Source organism: Coregonus lavaretus (assembly GCF_964263955.1).
Source record: "Coregonus lavaretus genome assembly, chromosome: 18".
NCBI lineage: Eukaryota > Metazoa > Chordata > Actinopteri > Salmoniformes > Salmonidae > Coregonus > Coregonus lavaretus.
In genome coordinates, this window is record NC_140005.1 from 4,261,057 (window position 1) to 4,279,800 (window position 18,744).

The 18,744-nt window shown below is 43.3% G+C and overlaps 1 protein-coding gene across 1 annotated transcript in view; it reads left to right on the forward strand.

Moving 5' to 3' along the window:
* Window positions 1–9,776: 9,776 nt before the first annotated feature.
* map3k9 (mitogen-activated protein kinase kinase kinase 9) overlaps window positions 9,777–18,744 on the forward strand; it is a gene marked incomplete at both ends in the record, with an annotated part of 36,399 nt that continues 27,431 nt past the window's right edge. Inside the window, 3 exons of the mRNA XM_084181815.1 lie at window positions 9,777–10,209; window positions 16,967–17,184; window positions 18,072–18,267. Of these exons, the coding sequence (XP_084037941.1) occupies window positions 9,777–10,209; window positions 16,967–17,184; window positions 18,072–18,267 (847 nt within the window). The remainder of the gene's footprint in view (window positions 10,210–16,966; window positions 17,185–18,071; window positions 18,268–18,744) is intronic.

Consider the following 18,744-nt stretch of genomic DNA (forward strand, 5'->3'; position numbering starts at 1 on the left):
GTCTGCTACCCCCAGCTGGGGTTGGTTTACCTCCGTACCGCGGTAAGAACACCAGAGGGTGTCTGGTCTGGTCCGGTCTGGTCTGGTCTGGTCTGGTCTGGTCTCATCTGGTCTGGTCTGGTCTGGTCTCATCTGGTCTGGTCTGGTCTGGTCTCATCTGGTCTGGTCTGGTCTGGTCTGGTCTCATCTGGTCCGGTCTGGTCTGGTCTGGTCTCATCTGGTCTCATCTGGTCTGGTCTGGTCTGGTCTCATCTGGTCTGGTCTGGTCTGGTCTCATCTGGTCTGGTCTGGTCTGGTCTGGTCTGGTCTGGTCTGGTCTCATCTGGTCCGGTCTGGTCTGGTCTCATCTGGTCTGGTCTGGTCTGGTCTGGTCTGGTCTCATCTGGTCCGGTCTGGTCTGGTCTCATCTGGTCTGGTCTGGTCTGGTCTGGTCTGGTCTCATCTGGTCTGGTCTGGTCTCATCTGGTCCGGTCCGGTCTGGTCTGGTCTCATCTGGTCTGGTCTGGTCTCATCTGGTCCGGTCCGGTCTGGTCTGGTCTCATCTGGTCTGGTCTGGTCTCATCTGGTCCGGTCTGGTCTGGTCTGGTCTCATCTGGTCTGGTCTGGTCTCATCTGGTCCGGTCTGGTCTGGTCTGGTCTCATCTGGTCTGGTCTGGTCTCTATTCTACTAGAAGAGACAACAACTAGTCTTAAGCTGGAGAGATCTGAGCTATCAGAAGAAGTCTATATTTTTCTCAACACCTTGATGAGAACGACTTTTTCTAAACTAAGTATTTTGGGGGATAAAAACACAATTACTTTTTTTTTTTTTACAAGAAAGAGGAAATCAAAGATACTATTTTCTGATCTTACATGATGATATAATTACTGGAAAATATGTTGTTGATGATGAGTGAATGGACTCATGGTATTTATTAGTATTTTATTTGCTTAGTTTCTTATTAAAGGAATGAACGCAGCAGCAGAGTTAACAGAGTCAAGAGAACAAGCTAACTACAGACAGATCAACTATCAAACTAAACACAGGAGGAGAAGTGGAAAGAGGAAAACATAGAAGGACAACATTATCAAAGTGCCCTGAACATTACATCTGTCTATATATCGTATATTTCCATATTTTCTGTATATTTTGAATATTTGTATCAATGTGGTCACATTCAGCTCCTTCAGTCCTACAGAGGACCTGTGGCTTGGTATTGGGAGGGGGTGGGGGGGGGGGTATACTGGAAAAAGGATGTCTGTGTTGCAAATGGCACCCTATTCCCTATATAGTACACTAGTTTTGACCTGAGCCCACAGGGCTCTGGTACTGCACCATATAGGGAATAGGGTGCCATTTTAGATGCACCCCAATGTCTTCTTCATGTTTTTCTAAAGATCTATTATATCTACCTAAATAATTAAAGAAACTGCATTGTTATTTTATTTGTTATTAATATGAATAATATCTTGCTCTTACAAAGTTTTCAAAAATCCCCAAAAATGTGTTTCTGCAGAGAACTGTAACAGATTGATAATTTACAGGTATTTTTCTACTGGTCTTCCATGATGCACTTTGCTATATACATCTATTTATTGAGTCTTCTTCTGTAAAAAATGTGTTTCAAAATGCCAATATTGAACTGTTAGTCTAGGAACACCTGTCTTCATCTGTAGCTCACTACTACCTGCATGGTCTGAGAGGGTTGAGATGAGATGGCCCTGACTCGTGTCTCATTGACAAGCTTTTCATTCAATTCATGTCATACTTAAATCAGAGTAAATATATACGTTATCATTTGTTCCATATTCAAAAGGGATGGAGGGGATTAGAGAGCAGCGGCATGTGTTATATTTAGTGTGCCTGGTAACTCACGATCTACACTAGGTTACATCCCACTGGCTGAGAGAGAGAGAGAGAGAGAGAGAGAGAGAGAGAGAGAGAGAGAGCGAGAGAGCGAGAGAGAACTGTATGGGTCACTGGAGATGTGGGGAGTGGGTTGTACTGTAACCCGACTGGTGCTTTGGTTTTATAACATTAAAAACGAATGTATACTGATTTAAAGCTCCCAACAATCAGATGTTGTTTTCTTTTATATATCTATAAATATACCATATATACTGTAGTCTATTATATAAGTCAGTCATTGTTGGTCATTTAAAATCTGTGTAGAGAACCAAAGAGCAGAGAGGTACAGCTACAATACCAGGGGTGTATTCACTAGAAACCAAAGAAAGCAAGAAACTGTGAGGGACCTACCTGAATTTGTCCAATAGAGACTCTTGTTTTCGTTGCAAAACGTTTTTTGTTTGCTACGGTGTGCAACTAATAGAGATCGCCAGCTTGTAGTCATAAAAACCTAAGCCGGTGTTAACCACAGACCTTATTTTCGGCGTTTATAAAAAAATAAATAAAAAAAAAATGTAATTTCCCCTTAGGGTTTGGCCAATGAGCCATGGCGGAGTTGGTGCCTAAAAAAAGACTAATTTACTATTTCTCTCTATGAATACACCCCAGTAACGTGATGAGGTCATCAGAGGGCGACCAGGAAGCTGCAGTGACACTCTGGTTCCACCAGGGGATGTCAATCTCAACCTCCAACCCCTGTGATGAGGTTGTCTCTTCCCTTGGTCTGGTTTGGTCTGGTTTGGTTTGGTCTGGTTTGGACTGGTCTGGTCTGGACTGCTCTGGTTTGGTCTGGTATGGTCTGGTCTGCTCTGGTTTGGTCTGGTTTGGACTACTCTGGTTTGGACTGCTCTGGTTTGGTCTGGTCTGCTCTGGTTTGGTCTGGTCTGGTTTGGTCTGGTCTGGTCTGGTTTGGACTGCTCTGGTTTGGACTGCTCTGGTTTGGTTTGGTCTGGGTTGGTCTGGTTTGGACTGCTCTAATTTGGTCTGGTCTGGTTTGGTCTGGTCTGGGTTGGACTGCTCTGGTTTGGATTGCTCTGGTTTGGTCTGGTTTGGACTGCTCTGGTTTGGATTGCTCTGGTTTGGACTGGTTTGGATTGCTCTAATTTGGTTTGGTCTGGTCTGGGTTGGACTGCTCTGGTTTGGATTGCTCTGGTTTGGACTGGTTTGGACTGCTCTAATTTGGTCTGGTCTGATTTGGACTGCTCTGGTTTGGACTGCTCTGGTTTGGTCTGATTTGGACTGCTCTGGTTTGGTCTGGTTTGGACTACTCTGGTTTGGTCTGATTTGGACTGCTCTGGTTTGGTCTGGTTTGGACTACTCTGGTTTGGACTGCTCTGGTTTGGACTGCTCTGGTTTGGACTGCTCTGGTTTGGACTGCTCTGCTCTGGTTTGGACTGGTCTGGTTTGAACTGCTCTGGTTTGGACTGGTCTGGTTTGGACTGGTTTGGACTACTCTGGTTTGGTCTGGTCTGGTTTGGTCTGGTTTGGACTCCTCTGGTTTGGTCTGGTTTGGACTACTCTGGTTTGGTCTGGTCTGGTCTGGTTTGGACTGCTCCGGTTTGGTTTGGTTTGGTCTGGTCTGGTTTGGACTGGACTGCTCTGGTTTGGATTTTTCTGGTTTGGTCTGGTCTGGTTTGGTCTGGACTGGTTTGGACTGCTCCGGTTTGGTTTGGTCTGGTCTGGTCTGGACTGCTCTGTTTTGGTCTGGTTTGGATTTTTCTGGTTTGGTTTGGTCTGGTTTGGACTGCTCTGGTCTGGTTTGGTCTGGTTTGGACTGCTCTGGTCTGGTCTGGTCTGGTTTTTATTTTTCTGGTTTGGTTTGGTCTGGTCCACTCTTCATAAACCCTCCATTTGTATGTATTGTTCATCTCTCCCATGAGACATCAGGCCAGTGGCTTTATTCCAGACATACTGTGTGTACATCCTGTTTACACACACAAGAAACACAGGCGACAGACATGTCAACATAGGTGTGTGTTTGATTATCAGATACCATTCTTACCCCTCCTAAGAGTCCTAGAGAAAACAAGAAGAGTTGTGTTATCAAAGTGACCACAAATAGAATAATATATAAGAACCTATCTTATCTACCCCAGGGTTAGGGTCAACTCCATTTCAATCAGGGTTAGGGTCAACTCCATTTCAATCAGGGTTGGGGTCAACTCCATTTCAATCAGGGTTAGGGTCAACTCCATTTCAATCAGAGTTAGGGTCACCTCCATTTCAATCAGGGTTGGGATCAACTCCATTTCAATCAGGGATGTGGTCAACTCCATTTCAATCAGGGTTAGGGTCAACTCCATTTCAATCAGGGTTAGGGTCAACTCCATTTCAATCAGGGTTAGGGTCACCTCCATTTCAATCAGAGTTAGGGTCACCTCCATTTCAATCAGGGTTGGGGTCAACTCCATTTCAATCAGGGTTGGGGTCAACTCCATTTCAAATCAGGGTTAGGGTCAACTCCATTTCAAATCAGGGTTAGGGTTAGGGTCAACTCCATTTCAATCAGGGTTAGGGTCAAACTCCATTTCAAATCAGGGTTAGGGTCAACTCCATTTCAATCAGAGTTAGGGTCAACTCCATTTCAATCAGGGTTGGGGTCAACTCCATTTCAAATCAGGGTTAGGGTCAACTCCATTTCAAATCAGGGTTAGGGTTAGGGTCAACTCCATTTCAATCAGGGTTAGGGTCAAACTCCATTTCAAATCAGGGTTAGGGTTAGGGTCAACTCCATTTCAATCAGGGGTTGGGGTCAACTCCATTTCAATCTGGGTTAGGGTCAACTCCATTTCAATCAGGGTTGGGGTCAACTCCATTTCAATCAGGGTTAGGGTCAACTCCATTTCAATCAGGATTAGGGTCAACTCCATTTCAATCAGGGTTAGGGTCAACTCCATTTCAATCAGGGTTAGGGTTAACTCCATTTCAATCAGGGTTAGGGTCAACTCCATTTCAATCAGGGTTAGGGTCACCTCCATTTCAATCAGAGTTAGGGTCACCTCCATTTCAATCAGGGTTGGGGTCAACTCCATTTCAATCAGGGTTGGGGTCAACTCCATTTCAAATCAGGGTTAGGGTCAACTCCATTTCAAATCAGGGTTAGGGTTAGGGTCAACTCCATTTCAATCAGGGTTAGGGTCAAACTCCATTTCAAATCAGGGTTAGGGTCAACTCCATTTCAATCAGAGTTAGGGTCAACTCCATTTCAATCAGGGTTGGGGTCAACTCCATTTCAATCAGGGTTAGGGTCAACTCCATTTCAAATCAGGGTTAGGGTTAGGGTCAACTCCATTTCAATCAGGGTTAGGGTCAAACTCCATTTCAAATCAGGGTTAGGGTTAGGGTCAACTCCATTTCAATCAGGGTTAGGGTCAAACTCCATTTCAAATCAGGGTTAGGGTTAGGGTCAACTCCATTTCAATCAGGGGTTGGGGTCAACTCCATTTCAATCTGGGTTAGGGTCAACTCCATTTCAATCAGGGTTAGGGTCAACTCCATTTCAATCAGGGTTAGGGTCAACTCCATTTCAATCAGGGTTAGGGTCAACTCCATTTCAATCAGGGTTAGGGTCAACTCCATTTCAATCAGGGTTGGGGTCAACTCCATTTCAATCAGGGTTTAGGGTCAACTCCATTTCAATCAGGGTTGGGGTCAACTCCATTTCAATCAGGATTAGGGTCAACTCCATTTCAATCAGGGTTAGGGTCAACTCCATTTCAATCAGGGTTAGGGTCAACTCCATTTCAATCAGGGTTGGGGTCAACTCCATTTCAATCAGGGTTAGGGTCAACTCCATTTCAATCAGGGTTAGGGTCAACTCCATTTCAATCAGGGTTGGGGTCAACCCCATTTCAATCAGGGTTGGGGTCAACTCCATTTCTATTCCCATCCATTCAGAAAGTAAACCAGATTCCAATTCTACATGTTCCTCATTGAAAAGCATTGAAGATAATTGGAATTGGAATTTCAGTGTAGCTGAATTGACTTGAATTGAAATGGAATTGAGCCCAACCCTGGTCTACATACATTCCAACAATATATTTATCGTGATGGCTGTCTTTGGTGGCGGATCATTTTGTTAGTTTGGTTGTAATCATTATTTTTTCACGTAGTTCAGTTGGTAGAGCATGGCGCTTGCAACGCCAGGGTTGTGGGTTCGATTCCCACGAGGGGGGGGGGGGGGGGGCCAGTATGGAAAAAAATGTATGAAAATGTATGTACTCACTACTGTAAGTTCCTCTGGATGAGAGTTTCTGCTAAATGACTAAAATGTAAATGCACGAATCTCTTTCACTCGCTGTTCTGTAGGGCTTACTTTTTCTTCAAACTACAAGTCTTAAAAGAAAAAAACTACAACACCAGATACTGTACAGGGCTGGATGTGAAACATTGTCATATTAAAGTCCGGTCACAAAGAGAGGGTTTTAGACGTAGTTGGGGCACACAGTTGTTATTTTACACCATGAACTGAAATGCTGTCATTATCGCTCATGTAAACTGAAATGCTGTCATTATCACTCATGTAAAGTGATAAGAATACGTTTTAATGGATGGGTACCCAGAAACTTTTCTTTATATGAAAATAATTGTATGGGTTAAACATTTGTGTCTAAAGTGAAAGGTGCAGGAAGGGGTCTTTGAGATCGCCCCCTATTGGTTGGCTAGAGGACAACAGACATGCCTCCATAATATGCAGCTAACTATCTATGACCTGTGCTGTAACCACCATACTACACTGGATTTTGCAGAAGTCAGGAACAGTATTTAAAAATAGAAATGAACATATTAGACATTCAAGATCACATTTCTCAAAAGTATATGTTTTTTTGTGTGATCTCATCATACAGGTCAGAGGAGGGGTATTTGCTTGCATATTTATTATGAAATCACCATATTTGCAACAAAATCTTAAGTTGATTCTTTTTTTTTTTGAATCGGCATTGATGTAACTTTGAAAGAAACGTTTATTTCACATTGTGATATGTTTTTACAAATATTTAAAAAGACCGGTATGAATTTTCTCTCTACCGATGTCCCAGGATATCAAATAGATGTGTTAATAATATATTTAACAAAAACTTTTTCTTTCTAATTCACATTTAATAGAGACGTTACTAATTCTGGTACTGATCAAATTAAATAAAAAACAATCCCATGAATTGCCAATTGTTCTATCACGTCCATCTCACAGTAGCTGAGCCCTTGGTGCCCATCCACCAGGAATGAATGTGTTTCTGCTGGGGGACAATGGAGGTAACTAGGTAACCCAAATAGCACCCTATTCCCTATATAGTGTTGTACTTTATAAGGCCCCTGGTCAACAGTAGTGCACTATAAAGGGAATAGGGTGTTATTTGGGACACAGGCGGTGTTATTAAAAGGTGACACAACCAAACACACCCTATAAAAAGGGTTCTGAACCATCACATATAGTCATAACCCATATTAACATGTATCAGCAGCAAGCATATTGGGAAAAAAACATGTACCAAGAAGATCTAGTAGGACTATCATGACTGTATTGTTAAGCTGGCTGGTGTGAGAGGCTTGGTTGATGTTCACTCGGATGCTTTTTGACACTTTTTAATTCACACAGACTTGACCTGAGCTGGTATCCATGGTCATTATGGAAGAATCTCAATCTCAATGTGTCATTAATAATAATATGATAATAATATTAATAATAATAATAATATTAATAACATAATGTGTCATTGATGATTGGTGTGAATGTCTTTGTGAGCCGTCAGGAGCGTCCTATTGACTGTTGTCATGACCAAACTGGGTGGAATTCAATCAAAGCTGCTATCCAGGTCGAACGTTTGACAGACATCTACTGTATAGCTTTGTCTGTAAGGTAGAGAAGGTGAGCGCATCCCAAATGGCACCCTATTTCCTATTAGTTCACTACTAATGTATATAGGGCCCTGGTCACAAAAGCAGTGCACTATATAGGAAATACAGTGGCATTTGGGACGCAGTCAACGTGTTTGTCCACGGTTATAGTGTGCCTACCAATAAACCCATGGTACCAGAACATCTTTCAGGACTTGATTGAATTCCAGTCAAGATGTTCACATAACACAACACACACCTTGATATCCCCTCATAATGTCACACAACACAACACACAACTTGATATCCCCTCATTATGTCACACAACACAACACACACCTTGCTATCCCCTCATAATGTCACACAACACAACACACACCTTGATATCCCCTCATAATGTCACATAACACAACACACACCTTGCTATCTCCTCATAATGTCACATAACACAACACACACCTTGCTATCCCCTCATAATGTCACATAACACAACACACACCTTGATATCCCCTCATAATGTCACATAACACACACCTTGATATCCCCTCATAATGTCACATAACACAACACACACCTTGATATCCCCTCATAATGTCACACAACTCAACACACACATTGATATCCCCTCATGTCACATAACACAACACACACCTTGATATCCCCTCATAATGTCACTTCTATTTCAAGTAGTTGAATTGTTCATTTTTGATTGTTGGTTGTTGATTTGTTTTGAATTCCTCACTATGAAATGTATGTTTTTATTTCAGGGAATAATGCATGAAATTAACCTTAACTTATTTGATTAATTTATGCCAATTTGTTTATTTTAGATTGTTTTGATTTTGGTCAACAACATAATAAAGGAAAGAATTAGAAAAACCCTTGTTTGGATCTGTAGTGCATTTTTATACATGTTAGATCTATGGAAAATTATATTCGCCCTACACTGTAGCACCGTACTAAAGAGTTAGAGGGAAGTATTTCAAAATTACTTTCTATACTTTTGAAAATTGTACATTTGGGGGGAGGGGAATGGGACCAATAAGCATGCATGGCAGAGAGGGTCACTGATCTACAAATTGCATTGCGTTCTTAATAACTAGCCTACTCATTATGACTTGTAGATCAGCGACCGAGCAGAGTTGACGCTCTCAAATACGGTCACTGATTTGCCCCACTACAGCATGGCACACCAGCCCAACACAGGTGCTGCTTCGGTGTCTTCTCTCATTGAGCGGCAGGCTGGGCGCGGCGCTGGACACGTCTTTCTGTTGAAGGCGTTGCTGTCCATGGTGCTGCATGTTTATCGTTTCTGTTTATATTGTAGCGGGTATGCTCATCACATTTGTTACTCCCTTTTTATGAATTACATAATAAACATAATGGAAATGTCCCACTAGACGACCCCTACCTGATAGCCTATAGGTCTACTACTACTACTAACTAGCGTACAAAAAGGAAGCGTTGTTGTTGTAAGCCTGCAATATTGCCACTGTACGGTTAGGCGTTTTCACAGCATACTTCTATTACGGTTGTCGCACACGACCTCAGTCCAACACACAACCTGAAGCTATAGGAGCAAGGTGAACACGTGATTGATGCAGCCGTGCGCCAATCATATCGTAGGAGACCGGAGACATGATTCGTCTGTTGGCACAATTGGCTGGGAATAAAGAAGAGAGAGGGTGGTTTATAGCGCATGCACCGCACGGGGAATTATTAACGACGGAAAGTGGAAGTGAGAAAGGGTTGAGAAAGGAGGAACATATTTGTAATTTCCTAAATGGGAATTGAGATTCTTGATTTAGCCCTGCAGGTAGGTAGGTACCACTACAGAGATTAATGAATGCTGCAACGACAGAGTGAGGCTGTTTTCAGCAGCAGCGACGCTTCACCGGGATTAGCCCACTAGGCTGCTTAGCTCTCACCGTGGCGGCTTTGTACCCAAGGTGCTGCGACCACCCTCGCGTCCCGGGGCCGGCAGGTGTTGGCTACGAGCTCCGCAGCCTGCACCCTGTGATCCAGGACCAGGTTGCCTCTATGGATCGCTTCAATGGATGCCTCCAAACCCGCTTTTGACAACAGCCTGAGCCCCAGCAGAGGGTACGTCTCTTCTCCCCCTGATGGGTGGGAAACTGAAGCGTTTTGCTGGCCGGAGAATGGCACTGTCACCGGGAACGTCGACGTTGATGCTCCGGCTAGCGGCCCAGGAGGACCGGACCTCTCAGGCTACTGGACCGCCGTGTTCGACTATGATGCTGGGGCGGAAGACGAGCTCAGCCTGCGGAAGGGGGACCTGGTGGAGGTGTTGTCTAAGGACTCGTTAGTGTCCGGGGACGAGGGCTGGTGGACAGGGCTGATCGAGGATCGGGTTGGCATTTTCCCCAGTAATTATGTCAGCATTGGGAATGGAATCTCTGAGAAGATACGGGACAGAGACACGTCATTGGACGAGTACTCTGATTACGCCGTGCCTCCACTGCACCGTGAGTATTGTATTGTAGCAGCCCACTGTCTGCATACCAGAGGTTGTCGTTATCACTCATGTTACAATGTTTAATTGTCCTGCACCTTTATCCCGGTTATCAGGCCACTCCGACAATAGCCCCACTCAGGTTTACTGCTATGTCATCTCGTTGCAATAGGCTACCACTTGATAGCAAAAGAGGTTACGATCTATCTACCGGGCAGTCTAGAATCTGTAGCCTGTAGACCGTCAATGACTGGCATATTATATTCTCTCTGTCAAGCAAGGCCTTGAGCCTGCACCATAGGCAGTACCCCGTCTAGCACATCATATCAGGGCCGCTCGGCTCTTCCCTGTGTACGTACCGCTTTGAAGCATCACTGGTACCACTACGCTGAGCTAGCTAGCCCAATATGTGCACTAAAGGAGCCTAACGTTTCTCTTTAGTCCAAGGACCTTACATGTTCTGTTTAAAACGGCGAATTGGTTCTGGAAGCCAAAACAGCCAAGTACTCCATCTAAACGTGAATCGATTCTCAATTGCGATACGGTTCTAGAAACCGTACCGCTAACGTTACTTTCATATCACATCAAAATAATTTCACGAATGCAAAAAAAAAACACACTTACTGTAAATAGTTTTAACCGGTTTTAACACAGTTGCAGCATACAGTGCCTTTCAGTGACAACATGTTTGTGGAGTCTGTCTTCCCCCAAATTGTAAAGTGGTTATCCCACTGGCTATAGGGTGAACGCACCAATTTGCGAGTCGCTCTGGCTAAGAGCGTCTGCTAAATGACGTTAATGTGCCCTTGAGCAAGGCACTTAACCCTAATTGCTCCTGTAAGTCGCTCTGGATAAGAGCGTCTGCTAAATGACTAAAATGTAAATGTAAATGTTTACACACACGTGTTCAGAGAAGCAGATATCTAATTAGCACAGATAGTCCACTCTGTCTTCTGTCTGTTTTCCGTAAACAAGCGCTGTAACATGGAAATATGACCTTTGGGAACCCTAACCTTTATAAAGGTGTGTATCAATGTAACCATTTGTTTTTTTAAATAAATTATTTATTGCCAATATTAAAGATAAGGAAGGTCCTTATGGTTCCAAAACCGTACCGCAAGAGATGCGTGTTAATGTTCAGACCGAGCGTCACTGCTCTTAACAAAACTCCCCCCTACAGAAGACATCTTCGTCCAATGACTCTTATGTGTAATGTAATGGAACTGAGAGTCATGATCAAGGACTAATTCTGGGCATGCACCGATAATGGAATACCCACTGTGTATGTTACAAATGGCATATTTTAAACAGCCACCAGTGAATCTGATAAATGAATAAATCTCAGGTGAAATAAAGCAGCTGTATCTATCTATTGTTAGTCTGTGGTCTGTGTGTCTTTGTGAGAATTCCCTGTCAGGGTCTGTCTTACCTGCATAGTGTCATCCTTTAACAGGCATGATTGGCATCTTCATTTCAACTGTGTGCACCATTGAGCTCCAATAATCACCAGAAGAAACAACATGAAAAGCTCATATTGGAGTTGGCCCAATGGTCAAATTCAACCAGAAATAAATGTTTCTAGCAGAAATACAGAAATCTCACATATGGAAAATCAATCCAACAGAACTGAAAGATCTCAAACAATCACATTAAGCAGGGACCTGCTCTCCTGCCTCCATAGGGCCTGTGTCTGAGGGGTTTATGGTTTCGACCAGTCTCAGTTGTTTGGGTGCAGATTGGTTGTAGCCCTGTACTGTGTCTCCTTTTGGGAACGTATATTTTGTAATGTCCCTGGGAACCTTCACAGGAACCAATTTAGGTGTTTTGGGAAAACATTACTGGTACACTGGTGTAAATACATTACCCAGAAACCTAATGAGAACGTTTGGGGAATGTTCTGTGGTGGTTGTTACAGGTGTTGTGCACAACATTTTAGTGAACGTTAGGAGAACATTCCAAGGATATTTTAATTCTTTTTTTTTAATGTAAGATAAAACCCTAACTAGTACTTAATGGGAATCTTAGCTAATGTTCTGGGAATGTACCCGGTTTGCTGGATATTCCCTACATAGTACACTACTTTTAACTAGAGTCCTATGGGACCTGGTCAAAAGTAGTGCAGTAAATGGGGAATAGGGTGTGGTTTGGGATAAATCCTTCATGTCTCAGAGGCAGCATGGCTGCTGGCCTACTTTCACATCACATACTGTACAACATCTTTAGTGAAATATTTATCAAGGTCAGGCTGCTTAGCAGACTGTTAGTGATTCACCATGTCAACGTTTGCCGCCAACATACAGTACCTACATCACCCATGGACGCTATTGTATATGGAGAAGTCGTCCTCATCTTACAAAAAAACAGTTAAGGGCTCTATTCAATCCATATCGTGGAAGTTCAGCTTTACAGCGTGATTGGAAATGTAAAGGCAATTTTTCCTGTTTCAGCGGAGACTGCATTCACGGTAAACGCTGCGTATGTCGGCTCAATCTGAAATTGCCTTTACATTTTATACTGTGGAATCTGGAACGCTTCAGCTTTATGGATTGAATAGAGCCGTAAGTCTCGACCTTCATGATTTTCCTGGTGCATTGTAGCCTGGCTACCAGTCTGTTTGTGCCATCATGCCACTTGCCACTCCTTGTCATGCCGGCAAGGAGTTGATATGATACAGTTGAAGTCGGAAGTTTACATACACTTAGGTTGGAGTCATTAAAACTCGTTTTTCAACCACTCCACAAATTTCTTGTTAACAAACTATAGTTTTGGCAAGTCGGTTAGGACATCTACTTTGTGCATGACACTTTGTGCAAACCGAAGAACACCATCCCAACCGTGAAGCACGGGGGTGGCAGCATCATGCTGTGGGGGTGCTTTGCTTCAGGAGGGACTGGTGCACTTCACAAAATAGATGGCATCATGAGGAAGGAAAATTATGTGGATATATTGAAGCAACATCTCAAGACATCAGTCAGGAAGTTAAAGCTTGTTCGCAAATGTGTCTTCCAAATGGACAATGACCCCAAGCATACTTCCAAAGTTGTGGCAAAATGGCTTAAGGACATCAAAGTCAAGGTATTGGAGAGTGCCATCACAAAGCCCTGACCTCAATCCTATAGAAAATGTGTGGGCAGAACTGAAAAAGCGTGTGCAAGCAAGGAGGCCTACAAACCTGACTCAGTTACACCAGTTCTGTCAGGAGGAATGGGCCAACATTCCCCCAACTTATTGTGGGACGCTTGTGGAAGGCTACCCGAAACGTTTGACCCAAGTTAAACAATTTAAAGGCAATGCTACCATATACTAATTGAGTGTATGTAAACTTCTGACTCACTGGGAATGTGATGAAAGAAATAAAAGCTGAAATAAATCATTCTCTCTACTATTATTCTGACATTTCACATTCTTAAAATGAAGTGGTGATCCTAACTGACCAAAGACAGCACATTTTTACTAGGATTAAATGTCAGGAATTGTGAAAAACTGAGTTTAAATGTATTTGGCTAAGGTGTATGTAAACTTCCGACTTCAATTGTAGCACAAACCGATCTGGAACCAGGCTAGGTGCATTGGTGAGAAAGGCAGAGAAATAAAATGAGGTTGATTGAAGCTCATTTATGGTCATAAATCATTGAATTCTGTTTTTGTATAGTGGACGTCTGTTCATGCCAGTCTGTATAGCCCTTTACATTACCTTTAGTCTCTCATTGCTCTCTCTGTCCAATATTGTCTCTTGGTACCCTGTTTCTCTCTCTCTCTGTCCAATATTGTCTCTTGGTACCCTGTTTCTCTCTCTCTCTGTCCAATATTGTCTCTTGGTACCCTGTTTCTCTCTCTCTGTCCAATATTGTCTCTTGGTACCCTGTTTCTTTCTCTCTCTCTCTGTCCAATATTGTCTCTTGGTACCTTGTTTCTCTCTCTCTCTCTCTCTCTCTCTGTCCAATATTGTCTCTTGGTACCCTGTTTCTCTCTCTCTCTCTCTCTGTCCAATATTGTCTCTTGGTACCCTGTTTCTCTCTCTCTCTCTCTCTGTCCAATATTGTCTCTTGGTACCCTGTTTCTCTCTCTCTCTGTCCAATATTGTCTCTTGGTACCATGTTTCTCTCTCTCTCTGTCCAATATTGTCTCTTGGTACCATGTTTCTCCCTCTCTCTGTCCAATATTGTCTCTTGGTACCCTGTTTCTCTCTCTCTCTCTGTCCAATATTGTCTCTTGGTACCCTGTTTCTCTCTCTCTCTCTGTCCAATATTGTCTCTTGGTACCCTGTTTCTCTCTCTCTCTCTGTCCAATATTGTCTCTTGGTACCCTGTTTCTCTCTCTCTCTCTCTGTCCAATATTGTCTCTTGGTACCCTGTTTCTCCCTCTGCAGTACAGCATACAGTAGGACATAGGTCTCTCTGTTCCTCCATCTCTCCTTTCAGTTCTGGAGGTTGACTCTCTCTGTCCTATCTATGTTGTATGTAAGTTCTCTGTCCCCACTGTTCCTGTCATCTTTATGTTGTTTACCGCCTCTTCCTCCTCCTTCTCTCCTCTCAGCGGTGGAGAGGAGGGTCTGTTCCATAGAATTAGGAATGACAAAACTAAAATGGACATGAACCTTCTTATGATGTGATAAAGGTCAGCCGTTTTGGTCAGGGAGTTGGTCAACCATGGTTTGCCAGTGCTGTGATAAGATATTGTGTAAAATAATGAATTTGAAGACTTTATCTGCACTGTATGTGTGTTAGCTAGCCTGCCAGTTTTAGAGGAATGATTCCATACATTTTTTCCATTAACTGCCAATATGCCAACATTCGATTCAAACAATGCAGTCAATCCACAACCATAGACTAGTTGAAATCAGTTGATATCGTATCATATAATAGGACTCACAGCTTTCCAAGACAACAAACATTTAGACATACAGTACCAGTCAAAAGTTTGGACACACCTACTCATTCAAGGGTTTTCTTTATTTTTACTATTTTTTACATTGTAGAATAATAGTGAAGACATCAAAACTATGAAATAACACATATGGAATCATGTAGTAACCAAAAAAGTGTTAAAGAAATCAAAATATATTTTATATTACATTTTCTTCAAATAGCCACCCTTTGCCTTGATGACAGCTTTGCACATTCTTGGCATTCTCTCAACCAGCTTCACCTGGAATGCTTTTCCAACAGTCTTGAAGGAGTTCCCACATATGCTGAGCACTTGTTGGCTTCTTTTCCTTCACTCTGCAGTCCGACTCATCCTAAACCATCTCAATTTGGTTGAAGTTGGGGGATTGTGGAGGCCAGGTCATCTGATGCAGCACTCCATCACTCTCCTTCTTGGTCAACTAGCCCTTACACAGCCTGGAGGTGTGTTGGGTCATTGTCCTGTTGAAAACCAAATGATAGTACCACTAAGCCCAAACCAGATGGGATGGCGTATCGCTGCAGAATGCTGTTGTAGCCATGCTAGTTAAGTGTGCCTTGAATGCTAAATACATCACAGACACCAAAGACACGGCGGTTTGAACCAAAAATCTCCAATTTGGACTCCAGACCAAAGGACAAATTTCCACCGGTCTAATGTCCATTGCTTGTGTTTCTTGGCCCAAGCAAGTCTATTCTTATTATTGGTGTCCTTTAGTAGTGGTTTCTTTGCAGCAATTAGACCACAAAGGCCTGATTCACACAGTCCCCTCTGAACAGTTGATGTTGAGATGTGTCTGTTACTTGAACTCTGTGAAGCATTTATTTGGGCTGCAATTTCTGAGGCTGGTAACTCTAATGAACGTATCCTCTGCAGCAGAGGTAACTCTGGGTCTTCCATTCCTGTGGCAGTCCTCATGAGAGCCAGTTTCATCATAGCGCTTGATGGTTTTTGCGACTGCACTTGAAGAAACTTTAAAAGTTCTTGAAATGTTCAGTATTGACTGACCTTCATGTCTTAAAGTAATGATGGACTGTTGTTTCTCTTTGCTTATTTGAGCTGTTCTTGCCATAATATGGACTTGGTCTTTACCAAATAGGACTATCTTCTGTATACCCCCCCTACCTTGTCACAACACAACTGATTGGCTCAAATGCATTAAGAAGGAAAGAAATTCCACAAATTAACTTTTAAGAAGGCACACTTGTTAATTGAAATGCATTCCAGGTGACTACCTCATGAAGCTGGTTGAGAGAATGCCAAGAGTGTGCAAAGCTGTCATCAAGGCAAAGGGTGGCTATTTGAAGAATCTCAAATATAAAGAAAAACCCTTGAATGAGTAGGTGTGTCCAAACTTTTGACTGGTAGTGTATATGGTCTGTTTAAATATATTCTAAAAGCTATTTACACAGAAATTTGGTCTAAAACCTGTATAAACTGTATTCATAATTTCTATGACAATATTTTAGGTTGACAATTTTATTACACAATTTCTGATGTATCCTTACTTTTGTTTTCCTGCTTAGGTAAAATCAGAGTTCTGCCTCTACTGTCATTCATTCCAATTAGACTGGTTTGGATTCCTCGCTGACCAATATGGCTGCCATTTTCACCCCATTCTGGAACTTTGAGGGTTTATGACATATCCCCTCTAGTAATTGAATAGGGTCTCTATGGTCTGTTCATATCACACTATGTATTCCAATATCACCTTTTGTCTGTAGCCTGTTATATGTACATTATCTTTTGTCTCATTGCTCACTCTCTGTCCTCTTTCTCTGTACCCCTCTTTCCTCTCATACCCTGTTCCTTCTCATTCATACCCTGTTCCTTCTCATTCATACCCTGTTCCCTCTCTCCCTCAGTTCTCGAGATTGACTTCTCGGAGCTGACCCTGGAGGAGATCATCGGGGTGGGTGGTTTTGGGAAGGTGTACCGTGCCATGTGGCGGGGGGCGGAGGTGGCGGTGAAGGCTGCGAGGCGGGACCCCGATGAGGAGGAGGGACAGATCCTAGAAAGCGTTCGTCAGGAGGCCAAGCTGTTTGCAATGCTGCACCACCCCAACATCATGGCCCTACTGGGGGTAAGAATCCTGCTGTATCACCCCAATATCATGACCCTACTGGGGGTCAGAATCCTGCTGTATCACCCCAATATCATGACCCTACTGGGGGTAAGAATCCTGCTGCACCATCCCAACATCATGGCCCTACTGGGGGTCAGAATCCTGCTGCACCATCCCAATATCATGGCCCTACTGGGGGTCAGAATCCTGCTGTATCACCCCAATATCATGGCCCTACTGGGGGTTAGAATCCTGCTGTATCACCCCAATATCATGGCCCTACTGGGGGTCAGAATCCTGCTGCATCATCCCAACATCATGGCCCTACTGGGGGTCAGAGTAATGAGATATGGGAGCCCTGCTGATAAGAATCATGGCCATTGGACATGTGGAAAGATACGTCTCAAATGGCACCCTGTTCCATATGGGCCCTGGTCAAAAGTAGTGCACTATGAAGGAAATAGGGTGGCATTTGGGATGCAGCCTATGTCTTCCAACCCAGCTGTATGTTTAGGTGCACCTGGAGACAAATATATACACCTGGGTTGATGAAGATGTTCACCTGGGTTGATGAAGACGTTCACCTGGGTTGATGAAGACGTTCACCTGGGTTGATGAAGACGTTCACCTGGGTTGATGAAGACGTTCACCTCGGTTGATGAAGACGTTCACCTGGGTTGATGAAGACGTTCACCTGGGTTGATGAAGACGTTCACCTGGGTTGATGAAGACATACACGTCACAATAATGAGAACAATAAACATGCATAGCATTTTTCTGAACCCCAATAATCAGCATTCCTATATGTTTTAGATGTGTAAATGGATCAAATATTTCAGCTTCTATTGGTACTATGTACTGTACTGATTCCTGATTGGTTGATTTCCATTCTTCTTGTTTAACAGGTGTGTCTCCAGGAGCCGACACTGTGCCTGGTGATGGAGTTTGCCCGGGGAGGACCGCTGAACCGAGCCCTGTCAGGGAAACGTATCCCACCATGCACCCTGGTAGACTGGGCCGTGCAGATCGCCCGTGCCATGCACTACCTCCACTGCGAGGCCATCGTCCCCATCATACACAGAGACCTCAAGTCTAGCAACAGTAAGAGAACGTTTTCTTATGTAACATGGGCATAACATGGTAATAACATGGTAATAACATGGGCATAACATGGTAATAACATGGGCATAACATGGTAATAACATGGGCATAACATGGTAATAACATGGTAATAACATGGTAATAACATGGTAATAACATGGTAATAACATGGTAATAACATGGGCATAACATTGCATTAAATCACTTGTGTTGCACATAGCCGTGGGAAGAGGAAGTTTTGTGTTTTTAGTTTATGTTTTGAGTAGGGGGGTTCTGACCGCGGGGGGGGGGCGTAGGCTGAGCATAGGATAAGATTGGGTAAAAGTAGTCACTGCAGCCGAAGTTAATTTAACTCATGACTGTTTGCAAAACAAAATAGACCGTTATGAACAGAGTGCACATTTCTACTGCATAATTACAACGTGTGTGTGTGTGTGTGTGTGTGTGTGTGTGTGTGTGTGTGTGTGTGTGTGTGTG